At 41.8% G+C, this 13,324-nt stretch overlaps 1 protein-coding gene across 2 annotated transcripts in view; it reads right to left on the reverse strand.

Annotated features, from left to right (window-relative positions):
- LOC115195898 (N-chimaerin) overlaps positions 1-13,324 on the reverse strand; it is a 43,149-nt gene that overhangs the window by 20,077 nt on the left and 9,748 nt on the right. For both annotated transcript variants that reach the window (XM_029756242.1, XM_029756243.1), the window contains 3 exons: positions 4,264-4,295; positions 4,057-4,170; positions 1,549-1,837 (listed from right to left, as the gene is read on the reverse strand). In XM_029756242.1, the coding sequence (XP_029612102.1) occupies positions 1,549-1,837; positions 4,057-4,170; positions 4,264-4,295 (435 nt within the window). The remainder of the gene's footprint in view (positions 1-1,548; positions 1,838-4,056; positions 4,171-4,263; positions 4,296-13,324) is intronic.

The raw sequence follows: 13,324 nt of genomic DNA on the forward strand, positions 1-13,324 counted from the left end.
TCACCAAGGTCTGTGACCAAACTGCAGTTTGGCATCATAACCGACTTCAGGGGATACATTCTCACCTTCAATGGCTACTGGCACGCTGGAGAAGTGTGCTCTTGCCAGATGAATGCCGGTTTCAACTGTACCAGGCAGAGGGCGTCGTGTGGGCGAAGGGTTTACTGATGTCAACGTTGCCCCATGGTGGTGGTGGAGTTATGGTATAGGCAGGCATAAGCTACGGACAACGAACGCAATTACATTTTATCGATGGTAACTTGAATGCACAGAAATACTCTGACGAGATCCTGAAACCCATTGTTGTGCCATTCATCCGCCACCATCACCTCATGTTTCAGCATAATATTGCACGGCCCATGTCACAAGGATCTGTACACAATTCCTGAAAGCTAAAAATGTCCCAGTTCTTCCATGGCCTGCATGTCACCCATTGAGAATATTTGTGATGCTCTGGATCGACGTTCCAGATCCCGCCAATATCCAGCAACTTCCCCCACCATTGAAGAAGAGTGGGACAACATTCCACAGGTCACAATCAACAGCCTGATCAACTCCTATTTGAAGGAGATGTGCGGCACTGCAATGAGGCAAGTGGTGGTCACACCAGATACTGACTGGTTTTATGATCCACGCCCCTACCTTTCCCCCCCCCCCCCCCCAGGCATCTGTGAAATCCATAGATTTGGGCCTGATTAATTTATTTCAATGTAATGATTTCTTTATATGAACTGTAAAACTGAAATTGTTGCGTTTATATTTTTGCTCAGTATAATTTCCCCCTTTCACTCAACTGGCTGTGCCACCTATAGCTGCATTGACTGCAACCAAATCCTTCCTGTAGTTGATGATCAGTCTCTCACATCGCTTTGGAAGAAATTTGGCCCACTCTTGCATCCAGAACTGCTTTAACTAAGCGACATTTGTGGGTTTTCAAGCATGAACCGCTTGTTTCAAGTCCTGCCACAATATCTCAATTGGGATTAGATCGACTTTACCTAAGCCATTCCAAAACTTAAAATGTGTTACTTTTTAACCATTTTCATGTAGACTTGATAGTGTTTTGGATCATTGTCTTGCTGCATGACCCTGCTGCGCTTCAACTTCAGTTCACAGACTGATGGTCTGACGTTCTCCTGTAGAATTCTCAATATAAATCATGAATTATGCTCTGTTCTATTCAGGCAAGTTGTCCAAGTCCTGAGGCAGCAAAGCAACCACAAACCATCACCATGCTTGACCGTTGGTATAAGGTTCTTACTGTGGAATGCAGTGTTGCTTTTCGCCAGGCATAATTACATTTACATTTGTCATTTAGCAGAGGCTCTTATCCAGAGCGACTTACAGGAGTGAATGCATACATTTCATTTAATCTCATACATTTTTTTTCTTTCTTTTTTTTTTCTTCTCCGTACTGGCCCCCCGTGGGAATCGAACCCACAACCCTGGCGTTGCAAACACCATGCTCTACCAACTGAGCCACAGGGAAGGCCAAAAATGAGACCCAAAATACTGACATTTTCAGGACAGTGTGAGATTGTTCCTTACCCCTTTCTCCTCGTCAACCCGCTCTCCCCGTGGAGCAGGCCCATCGGGAACCTCCTGGCACACGGGCAAGTGTTTCTTCAGTGTGGGCTCCTTGTTGAGTGTTGTGTAGCCAATGTGCTCATAGATTGGGTTAATGGTCATCTTAGCGATGTACTCTGCTGCCTTGGTCTCGATGTAGAGTGTGATCAGCCCATCTGTCACAAGGTCGTGGATGGACTCAAAGCGCTTCTCCCCGACAAAGTGTTTCCCATCATGGTAGAGGCGGAAGTTCTTGGTTTGATTTCCAAAGCTGGGTCCAGGATAGAAGGGGGGAAGAGGAAGAGAAAAAAAATACAAATAATCAGTGACAATCAGTTTCTATGGGTAGGAGAGCGTTTTTACACCCTGTCTTAGCCAGGGAGAATAAGGAGGCCGTACAGCTGAGTGGAAAAAGGAAAATCCTAGGATGATCACACACACACACACACACACCTGAGAAGAGCCGACCCTAAAGGAATAAAATACCCTTTGCCTGCCTCTGCTTCCTCATACCCTAGATCAGTGGAAAACAAAATGAAATAATTTTCACAATAGCTCTAGGAGGTTTTTATATCCATTAATGACTGCTAGATCAAATAATTTTTTCCCTGCATTTAGTGGTTATAAATAATGGAGACCTTTATTAGAGCTGGACAATACAGCAAGTGTCTAGCGAATGCAAAAAAAAAAAAAAGTACATCCCCATCTGACAGGAAAAAGGCCTCTCATGCCGCAAAAGAGCCAACCAACAAATCAGTAAATCCCATCCCTGTGCACAACATGAGCCAGAACAATGCAAGGTATTCTTAATCATTGGGTAGATGCCAGAGACGAATATTTCAATCTCATCTGCCAATGGGAAATAAAGGGAGATGCTTCACCCTCCTGGGTGAAAAACAAAAAACACTAACCGGCACAAAGAACTCAGAAGACTAAACTAACTAGCTGAGAATCCTTACCAGACCCAAAGTTTATTACCTAACCCAAAATACAACCTTTCCAAATTCAGAATCAAGGCAGCCCATAGTGGGACACCATTTTCCACCCACCCTTAAACAGGAGGTGATTATATTAATGGAAAGCAATTATAGCAGAGAATCCGCAAGGGTGAGACACTTAAGCAGAGAGAAAAGAAAGCCTTCTTGTTCTTCTATCAGATATCCAGGAGGAAGCAATGCGGTTTATTTGCATTTCAAAACCTCATTGCTTGTTTGGAAAAATGCATTTTCACGAGAATTTCAAACGCTGCCCTAGTATATAAAAACACTAAATCAGACCCAAAACACTCATTACATCTGCTGATCTGCTTTAGCGTGACCAAAGGAGATATGGGACAGAAAGAAAGGGTTTTAGGGAAGCCTCAGACTGAAAAAATAAAAACAGCCCCAGACCATTATTCCTCCTCCACCAAACTTTATAGTTGGCACTATGCGTTTGTCTGTTGGACTGCCAGATGGTGAATCGTGATTCATCACGCCATAGAACGCATTTCAACTGTACCGGAGTCCAATGGCGGTGAACTTCACAGCACTCCAGCCGACGCTTGGCATTGCGCATGGTGATCTAAGGCTTGTGTGCGGCTGCTCGGCCAAGGAAAACCATTTCATGAAGCTCCCGACGAACAGTTATTATGCGGACGTTGCTTCCAGAGGCAGTTTGGAACTCAGTAGGGAGTGTTGCAACCGAGGACAGGTGATTTTTAAGAGCTACACGCTTCAGCACAGGCCGGTCACGGCCGATCACTACCACTTCGCGGCTGAGCCGTTGTTGCTCCTAGACGTTTCCAATTCACAATAACAGCACTTAGAGTTTACCGGGGCAGCTCTAGCAAGGCAGGAACTTGACTAACTGACTCATTGGAAAGGTTGCATCCTATGACGGTGCCACGTTAAAAGTGACTGAGCTCTTCAGTAAGGCCATTCTACTGCCAATGTTTGTCTATGGAGATTGCATCTGAGTGTCCAATTTTATACACCTGTCAGCAACAGGTGTGGATGAAATAGCTGAATCCACTCATTTGATGGGGTGTTCACATACTTTTGTATATATAGCGTACGTAAAGGGTTCCTAAAATTCCAAATCAAATAGCTAAATGATCTATGGTATGATTATCTTAAAGCAATTCCATATGTTAGCTTAGTAGAACCCCCGCCACACCAAATGGGTTAGACTTGAGGTTAAATAACAAAGCTGTAAAAATGTGCAAAAAACTGCCTCCTGTGTGGCGCAGAGGTCTAAGGCACTGCATCACAGTGCTTGAGGCGTTACTACAGACCCGGGTTCGAGGCTCTCTCACAGGTGGCCGTAACACCCATGAGGCGTCGCAAAATTGGCCCTGCGTCTTCCGGATTAAGGGAGGGTTTGGCCAAAACCTCCCTTAAATTGGGGAGAAAAAAAAAGAGGTAAAACTCCAAACAAACTAAAATATATAAAGTTTAAAAACTAATCAAAAACAAGTCTATCTGTAGAAAGGGTGTGCGTGTGCCTAACCGTAGGGCCAGTGTGTAGGTCCCAGGTTGCCTCTGGCTCTCCCTGATGAGGTAACTGCCCTCTGCCACACTCAGCAGCTGGTCAGCCTCATCTCTGGAGACCATCCCATGGTACCTGGGGAGAAGACAGAACATTGGAAATACTGATACTGACTGGATAAACAACTAGTTTTGTATATAAATTCTAAATGGAAATAAGCCAACTTACTCTCTCCCATAGTATTTGGGCCGGTTATCCACCTGAAAGCAAATAAATATTCCATTGTTAAGTAAAAAATAGAGTAGTTTTCAGATTGTCAAAGTTAGACAACCAGACGAGAACTAAGTCATCCCAATAGTACTCTACTTGCATCAGCTATAACACTAGGATGCATTCCCGTAAGGCACTATACAACGTCAGGGAGGCTAAAGTAAAGAATGCTGTATGCTGCGCGACTTGACTACTGTGAAGACGTATAGCAAACTTAAATAGGATCTAATGCCCACCATCTAGTGTTTCAGAGGAAGGTCACTGGACAAGCACCATAGTCAGAGACAACGCAAGCAGGCACAGGTGTCCATCTAGGGACTGGCCAAGCCGGAATGTAATGGCTAGAACAGAACACATTTTGCATCGCTTATCACACTCATAAAAGCAAAGGCTTGCATATATTCAACTGGCTATGAAGTAAAATAAATATCTGTGAGGGGTTTCAGCGCTTCTATGGAAATGTGACAAGACTGTCATGACTTTCCCTCCTGGGTGAGGATCAAAGATAGCAGCAGCAGCAGCCCCCCCCCCCCCCCGGGGTCGGTATAATGACTTAACGACCAGTCGCAAATGGTTTCTAACTTTCTCCCTCTGCCTCTCAGTATCCAATAATGGAATGTGAGTGGTATACAGAGGTTCTTGCCCAAAGAACTTCAACATCCAAAAATGGATAATGAAACAATATTCCTAACATAAAGTGGGATGTGGGAAATGGTCGGTGGGGATCCAAACAATGATTATGTCATATCATTTGTGATATCATTAAAGACGTTATAACGAAAACATTGTAACTTTACAAGCTATCACAATGTATGTCAGAGTTACATCTAAATGTTGTAAAACTTATGATTAAATATGAAACTATTTGTGAGAAGATGAAATGGGATTTTAGCCAGACAGTAACCACACGAGCATGAACAAGGATGGAACGCCCCTTTTTCCAGAGTGCTTATAAAAAGGACTCTAATGAAATTTACATGCGACCAGAAAATGTGGAGCGGTGGCTACACGTTGAAATGGTTGCCATTTAAATAGAGACCATAAAATGACGGGTTGCCGGTGTGACGGGTTACCGGTGTGTAGTGGTTCTAGCTGTACTCTGAATAATCAACCATTTAGACCAGTATACGTACAGCCCGAGCTGAATACATTACAAATGGTTATATCTCTAAAGACCAAGCAGGCGGACGGTGTCGAGCCGAACGTCATGAATGGTTAGACTCAAACATGTCGGGTTGCTACTGGCGTGTAAAATGGTTTAAAACTACGGAATGGTTAGACCAAAACATGCCAGGTTGCTACTGGCATGTAAAATGATTTAAAACTACTAGACCAGAAAATGGTAAGACCCTCAAACTCTCGACAAGTGGAGGTGAAAACTAGACTACACATTCAGTCAGCAGCTGTATATGTAAAATAGTCTAGGAAACTCGACCGAAGACGAGAGACAAGGAACAATATCCTTTCACCACCATAGATACCTCTAAAGGATCTATTCTAACAAGCATCTCTGAACACCGCGTGGTACACCTTTGGAGGACCGGTTCTAACAGACACTCCAAAGCCAAGAAGTTACGACTACAAACGACATGGTGACCTCTGGTGGACAACCAAAGACTTTGTCGACTGACTCCCCATAAAATAGGCCTGGCGAGTTCAACAAAGAGAGACAAAGACATAAGCGTAAATGTGTACATTGCATTTCTAAATCCGAATGAGCGATTGTTAGGGTGCTAAATATCCACAATGAGCGTATTATGCACAATAGTTGAATTCCTTTGTCTCTCCTTCTCCCGCTCTTTCTTACCCCACCCCTTTCATTGTGTAACTAGCCTTTATCTCGGGAAAGTTCACCAGGGACTTCTCATTGCATTATGTTAGTAATCAATGTATAATATATCCTGTGTGTGTGTTCATGTAATTCTGTGTGATTATTTAGTAAATAAATTAACTAAGCCAATTTGTGCATCGCTGAGTCATGTAGACCAGGGTTTGTGTAGATTTATAGAATATTACGACGTTCAGAATGAGACGGAAATAGGAGCAAATGATTGATGGATGACGGATAGTATAGAGATATTCTTGAGTTAATTCGAGAAACGGAAACTCAAATACATTTCCTATGGTGCCACAGATTACTACCGTAATTTCCGGACTATAAGCCGCAACTTTTTTCCCACACTTTGAACCTCGCGGCTTAAACAATGACGCGGCTAATATGGATTTTTCCCGCTTTCAATTTTTTTTTTCAAAAAAAAAAAAAACCTTCTGTGACGTGCTCAGTTTTTTGGCGGCATGAAGCTTTCATTAGACCAATGAAATTGCCGAACGGGTTAAGGTCAAACAACTTTTTTGTTTACTGTTTAGATTAAAATCGAGCGCTCTCAAACTTCCCATCATTCTGATTACGGTAGTCATTTTGTCACCCTCACCATGGCAAAGACACGGAGAAATGCATATGATGCAGCTTTCAAGTTGAAGGCGATTGATCTGGCTGTTGGAAAAGGAAATAGAGCTGCTGCACGGGAGCTTGGTCTTAATGAGTCGATGATAAGACGTTGGAAACAGCAGCGTGAGGAATTGACTCAGTGCAAAAAGACAACTAAAGCTTACTGCTAATTTTTTATTTTTTGTTACAAGCCGTGTTTCATTAAAGCCTGTGTAAAGTTCATTTGTTTCAATGTACCGGTAGGCACCTGCGGCTTATAGACATGTGCGGCTTATTTATGTTCAAAATAAAAAAAAAAATTAAATTCAGTGGGTGCGGCTTATATTCAGGTGCGCTCAATAGTCCGGAAATTACGGTACTTAATTGTTATGATTAATTTAATCGCGTAATAATTGAATTTGGTATGTAATTATTTGATGAATAGCCGTCATCGCATTAATGATAGTGTTTGCGAGAAGTGTCTGACATGACTATCATTCTGGTCAACGTCAGAGAATCCAGTGCAGTTGTCTAGGCCTATCCTACTGGAAATTTCACATATCAAAATGTGTTGAAAATGTACTACTATTGTGTTGCAATTAGAGTTGGGTAGTATTCATATTTTCAGAACGTTTCTGTACCATACCAGGATATACAGTCATACCGAATGTGCACACAAGGGGCGACATAAAAAAATATATATAAAAAATGCACAGTGCTTTCAGAAAGTATTCAGACCCCTTGACTTTTTCCACTTTGTTAGGTTACAGCCTTATTCTAAGATGTATTTATTTTATTATTTTCTTCCTTCAATCTACACAATACTCCATAACGACAAAGTAAAAACAGGTTTAGACATTTTGCTCATTTATATATTTTACCTTATTTTCACATTTACATAAGTATTCAGACCCTTTACTCAGTACTTTGTTGAAGCACATTTGGCAGCGATTACAGTCTCGAGTCTTCTTGGGTATGACACTATAAGCTTGGCACACCTGTATTTGGAGAGTTCTCCCATTCTTCTCTTCAGATCCTCTCAAGCACTGTCAGGTTGGATTGCTGCACAGCTATTTTCCGGTCTCTCCAGAGATGTTTGATCGGGTTCAAGTCCGGGCTCTGGCTGGGGCACTCAAGGACATTTAGAGACTTGTCCACTCCTGCGTTGTCATGGCTATGTGCTTAGGATCGTTGTTCTGTTGGAAGGTGAACCTTGGCCCCAGTCTGTGGTCCCGAGTGCTCTGGAACAGGTTATCAAGGATCTCTGTACTTTGCTCCGTTCATCTTTCCCCTCGATCCTGACTAGTCTCTCAGTCCATGCCACTGAAAAACATACCCACAGCATGATGCTGCCACCCCCATAACACACCGTAGGGATGGTGCCAGATTTTCTCCAGACGTGATGCTTGGCATTCAGGCCAAAGAGTTCAATATTGATTTCATCAGACCAGAAAATCTTGTTTCTCATGGTCTGAGAGTCTTTAGGTGCCATTTGGCACACTCCCAGTGTGCCTTTTACTGAGGAGTGGCTTCTGTCTTGTCACAACTTGGATGGAAAATTACTGAGGATAATAGTGGACGATACCGACACATTTTCAATTTAAGCCTACTAGAAAGTGTTTGCCCCCAGGCCTGGAGGCAAGCAAAAGTCATTATGCTACCTAAGAATATTAAAGCCCCCTTTACTGGATCAAATAGCCGATCAATCTGCCTGTTACCAACCCTTGGTAAACTTTTTGAAAAAAATGGTGTTTGACCAGATACAATGCTATTTTACAGTAAACAAATTGACCAACTTTCTGCATGCTTATAGGGAAGGACATTCAACAAGCACAGCACTTACACAAATGACTGATGATTGGCTGAGAGAAATTGCTGATAAAAGATTGTGGGGGCTGTCTTGTTAGACTTCAGTGTGGCTTTTGACATTATCAATCATAGTTCGCGGCTGGAAAAGCTTGTGTCTTAAGGCTTTACACCCCCTGCTATATTGTAGATAAAGAGTTACCTGTCTAACAGAACACAGAGGGTGTTTTTTTAAATGGAAGCCTCTCCAACATAATCCAGGTAGAATAGGGAATTCCCCAGGGCAACTGTCTAGACTCATGACTTTTTCAATCTTTACTAATGACATGCCACTGGCTGAGTAAAGCCAGTGTGTCTATGTATGCGGATGACTCAACATTATACATGACTACTACAGCGACTGAAATTACTGCAACACTTAAAGAGATGGTTAGTTTCAGAGTGAGTGGCAAGGAATAAGTTAGTCCTAAATATTTCTGAAACTAAAAGCATTGTAATTGGGACAAATCATTCACTAAACCCTAAACCTCAACTAAATCTTGTAATAAATAATGTGGAAATTGAGCAAGTTGAGATTACTAAACTGCTTGGAGTAACCCTGAATTGTAAACGGTCATGGTCAAAACATATTGATACAACAGTAGCTTAGATGGGGAGAAGTCTGTCCATAATAAAGCGATGCTCTACCTGCTTAACAGCACTATCAACAAGGCAGGTCCTACAGGCCCTAGTTTTGTCGCACCTGGACTACTGTTCAGTCGTGTGGTCAGGTGCCACAAAAAGGGTCTTGGGAAAATTGCAATTGGCTCAGAACAGGGAAGCATGGCTGGCCCTTGGATGTACACAGAGAGCTAATATTATTAATATGCATGTCAATCTCTCTTGGCTCAAAGTGGAGGAGAGATTAACTGCATCTCTACTTGTATTTATGAAAAGGTATTGACATGTTGAATGCACAGAGCTGTCTGAACTACTGGCGCACAGCTCGGACATTCATGCATACCCCACAAGAGGTCTCTTCACAGTCCCCAAGTCCAGAAAAGACAATGGCAGGCGCAAAGTACTACATAGAGCCATGACTACATGTAACTCTACTGCACATCAATTAAATTATGAAAGCAGTCAAATTTGATAAAAATTTAAAAAGAATACACCTTACGGAACAGCGGGGACTGTGAAGCAACACAAACGCATGCATACACACAACATACGCACTATGCACACGGATTTTTTACTGTAGATATATGGTAGAGGTGGCGTAGGGGCCTGAGGGCGCACAGTGTTGTGAAATGTGTGAATGTATTGTAATGTTTTAAAAATTGTATAAACTGCCTCACCTACCTGACCAAGACCCTTCTCCCCCGATTGCTCGGTTTGGCCGGGTGGCCAGCTCGAGGAAGAGTCTTGGTTGTTCCAAAGTTCTTCCATTTAAGAATTATGGAGGCCACTGTGTTCTTGGGAATGTTCAATACTGCAGAAATTTGTTGGTACCCTTCCCCAGAAGTGGTCGACACAATCCTGTCTCGGAGCGTTAGAGACAATTCCCTCGACCTCATGGTTTGATTTTTTTCTCTGACATGCACTGTCAACTGTGGGACCTTATATTAGACAGGTGTGTGCAGTTCCAAATTATGTCCAATCAATTGAATTTACCACAGGTAGACTCAAATTAAGTTTTAGAAACATCTCAAGGATGATCAATGGAAACAGGATGCACCTGAGCTCAATTTTGTGTCTCATAGCAAAAAGGGTCTGAATACTTACGTACAGTATTTTGCAAAATGTAAAAAAAAAAAAAATTGTATCCATTTTTAGAATAAGGCTGTTATGTAACAAAATGTGGAAAAAGTAAATGGGTCTGAATAATTTCCGAATGCACTGTATATGTATATACAGTACCAGTCAAAAGCTGACAACTACTCATTGAAGTTTTTTTTTATTTTTACTATTTTCAACATTGTAGAATAATAGTGAAGACGTCAAAATTATTTAAATAACACATTTGGAATCATGTAGTAACCAAAAAACTGTTACACAATTGTAAATATTTTTCAGATATGCTAAGTAGCGTAATTTCCGGACTATAAAGCGCACCTGAATATAAGCCGCACCCACTGAATTAAAAATATATTATTTTGAACATAAATAAGCCGCACATGTCTATAAGCCGCAGGTGCCTACCGGTACATTGAAACAAATGAACTTTACACAGGCTTTAATGAAACACGGCTTGTAACAAAAAATAAGCAGTAAGCTTTAGTTGTCTTTTTGCACTGAGTCAATTCCTCACGCTGCTGTTTCCAACGTTATCATCGACTCATTAAGACCAAGCTCCCGTGCAGCAGCTCCATTTCCTTTTCCAACAGCCAGATCAATCGCCTTCAACTTGAAAGCTGCATCATATGCATTTCTCCGTGTCTTTGCCATGATGAGGGTGACAAAATGACTACCGTAATCAGAATGATGGGAAGTTTGAGAGCGCTCGATTTAATCTAAACAGTAAACAAAAAAGTTGTTTGACCTTAGACCAATGAAATTGCCGAACGGGTTAACGAAAGCTTCATGCCGCCAAAAAACTGAGCACGTCACAGGTGTTTTTTTGGAGAAAAAAATGTTGAAAGCGGGAAAAATACATATATTAGCCGCGTCATTGTTTAAGCCGCAAGGTTCAAAGCCTGGGAAAAAAGTTGCGGCGTATAGTCCGGAATTTACGGTAGCCAACCTTTGCCTAGCTGACATCTTTGCACGTTCTCTCAACCAGCTTCATGAGCCAATCAGTTGTGTTGTGAGAAGGTTGGGTTGGTATACAGAAGATAGCCCTATTTGGTAAAAGACCAAGTCCATATTATGGCAAGAACAGCTCAAATAAGCAAAGAGAAACAATAGTCCATCATTACTTTAAGACATGAAGGTCAGTCAATGCGGAAAATTAAGAACTTTGAAAGTTTCTTCAAGTGCAGTCGCAAAAACCATCAAGCGCTATGATGAAACTGGCTCTCATGTGGACCGCCACAGGAAAGGAAGACCCAGAGTAACCGCTGCTGCAGACGGTAAGTTCATTTGAGGTACCTCCAAAATTGAGGTACCTCCAAAAGCCTCCAAAATTGCAGCCCAAATAAATGCTTCACAGAGCTCAAGTAACAGACATCTCAACATCAACTGTTCAGAGGAGACTGAGTTTAAAAAAAAAAAAAAAAAAAAAAAAAAAAAAATCAGGCCTTCATGGTCGAAATCCCTGCAAAGAAACCACTGCTAAGGGTCACCAATAAGAAGAAGAGACTTGCTTGGCCCAAGAAACACGAGCAATGGACATTAGACCGGTGGAAATCTGTCCTTTGGTCTGATGAGTCCAAATTAGATTTTTGGTTCCAACCGCCGTGTCTTTGTGAGATGCAGAGTAGGTGAACGGATGATCTCTGCATGTGTGGTTCCCACCATGACGCATGGAGGTGGTGGTGAGATGGTACTTTGTTGATTTATTTAGAATTCAAGCTTCACTTAACCAGCATTGCTACCACAGGATTCTGCAGCGATATGCCACCCCATCTGATTTGCGCTTAGTGGGAATATCATTTGTTTTTCAACAGGACAAATGACCCAACACACCTCCAGGTTGTGGAAGGGCTATTTGACCAAGGAGAGTGATGGACTGCAGCATCAGATGACCTGGCCTCCAATCACTCGACCTCAACCCAATTGAGATGATGGTTTGGGATGAGTTGGACTGCAAAGTGAAGGAAAAGCAGCCAACAAGTGCTCGACATATGTGGGACCTCCTTCAAGAGTGTTGGAAAAGCATTCCAGGTGAAGCTGGTTGAGAGAATGCCAAGAGTGTGCAAAGCTGTCAAGGCAAAGGGTGACTACTTTGAAGAATCTAAAATATATTTAAATTTGTTTAACACTTTTTGTGTTACATGATTCAATGTGTGTTATTTTATAGTTTTGATGTCTTCACTATTACACAAGGTAGAAAATAGTCAAAATAAAAGAAAAACTCTGGAATGAGTATGTGTCCAAACCTTTGACCGGTACTGGGCGGGCGGGCGGACATTGTATTTGCATCAGAGATCAAAGCTGATGGCTGGCTGCCAGGGCATCTGATTTCTATTAGTGCAGGTAGAACAAGCTATTAGATACAGGCAGGGTAATCAACCTTGAATCCTCCACTTACACCAGCATCTGTTTACATTCCCAGTAAAGAGCGCATGTCCACACGAGAGGTCAGCTAACAATTTACCTTTGGGCAGACATACAGTAATGAGCAGAAAACAACCAGACAAAATCTGAATCTTTCCATCACTTCTTATCTGGCAGCAAGCAACATAGACAAAACTACAATAGGTATAGTCTGCTATGATAATTTGCGATTAAAACATTTTGCATATTACAAACTAAAATACAGTACTGTGTTAGACAAGAGAAAGTGCTATATACAGTATGCGCAAAAGAGCAGACTACTTATTAGAGCTTGGCAATATGGACAAAAATCCATATTGCGATAAATTGCCTGAATTGAGGTGATAACAAATAGAACAATACGTTTAGAACATTAAAATGCCTGATCAGTATGGTTGATGACGATCATTTTTGGTTTATAGTCCCAGCTCTACTTTTTAAATTGCCTGGTTGCACCTCATGTGACTTAGTTTTATGAAGGTTAAAAAGCAGACAGAGGAAGGCATCATCTCCAGGGAATAGCCTAAAGATTTGTGGACTACACATAAAATGGCAACCCCTAAAATCAACACTCTCTCAACTTTATATTCTAAAGCTACTGTTCAGACT

The sequence above is a fragment of the Salmo trutta genome, chromosome 6, assembly GCF_901001165.1.
Source record: "Salmo trutta chromosome 6, fSalTru1.1, whole genome shotgun sequence".
Lineage (NCBI taxonomy): Eukaryota > Metazoa > Chordata > Actinopteri > Salmoniformes > Salmonidae > Salmo > Salmo trutta.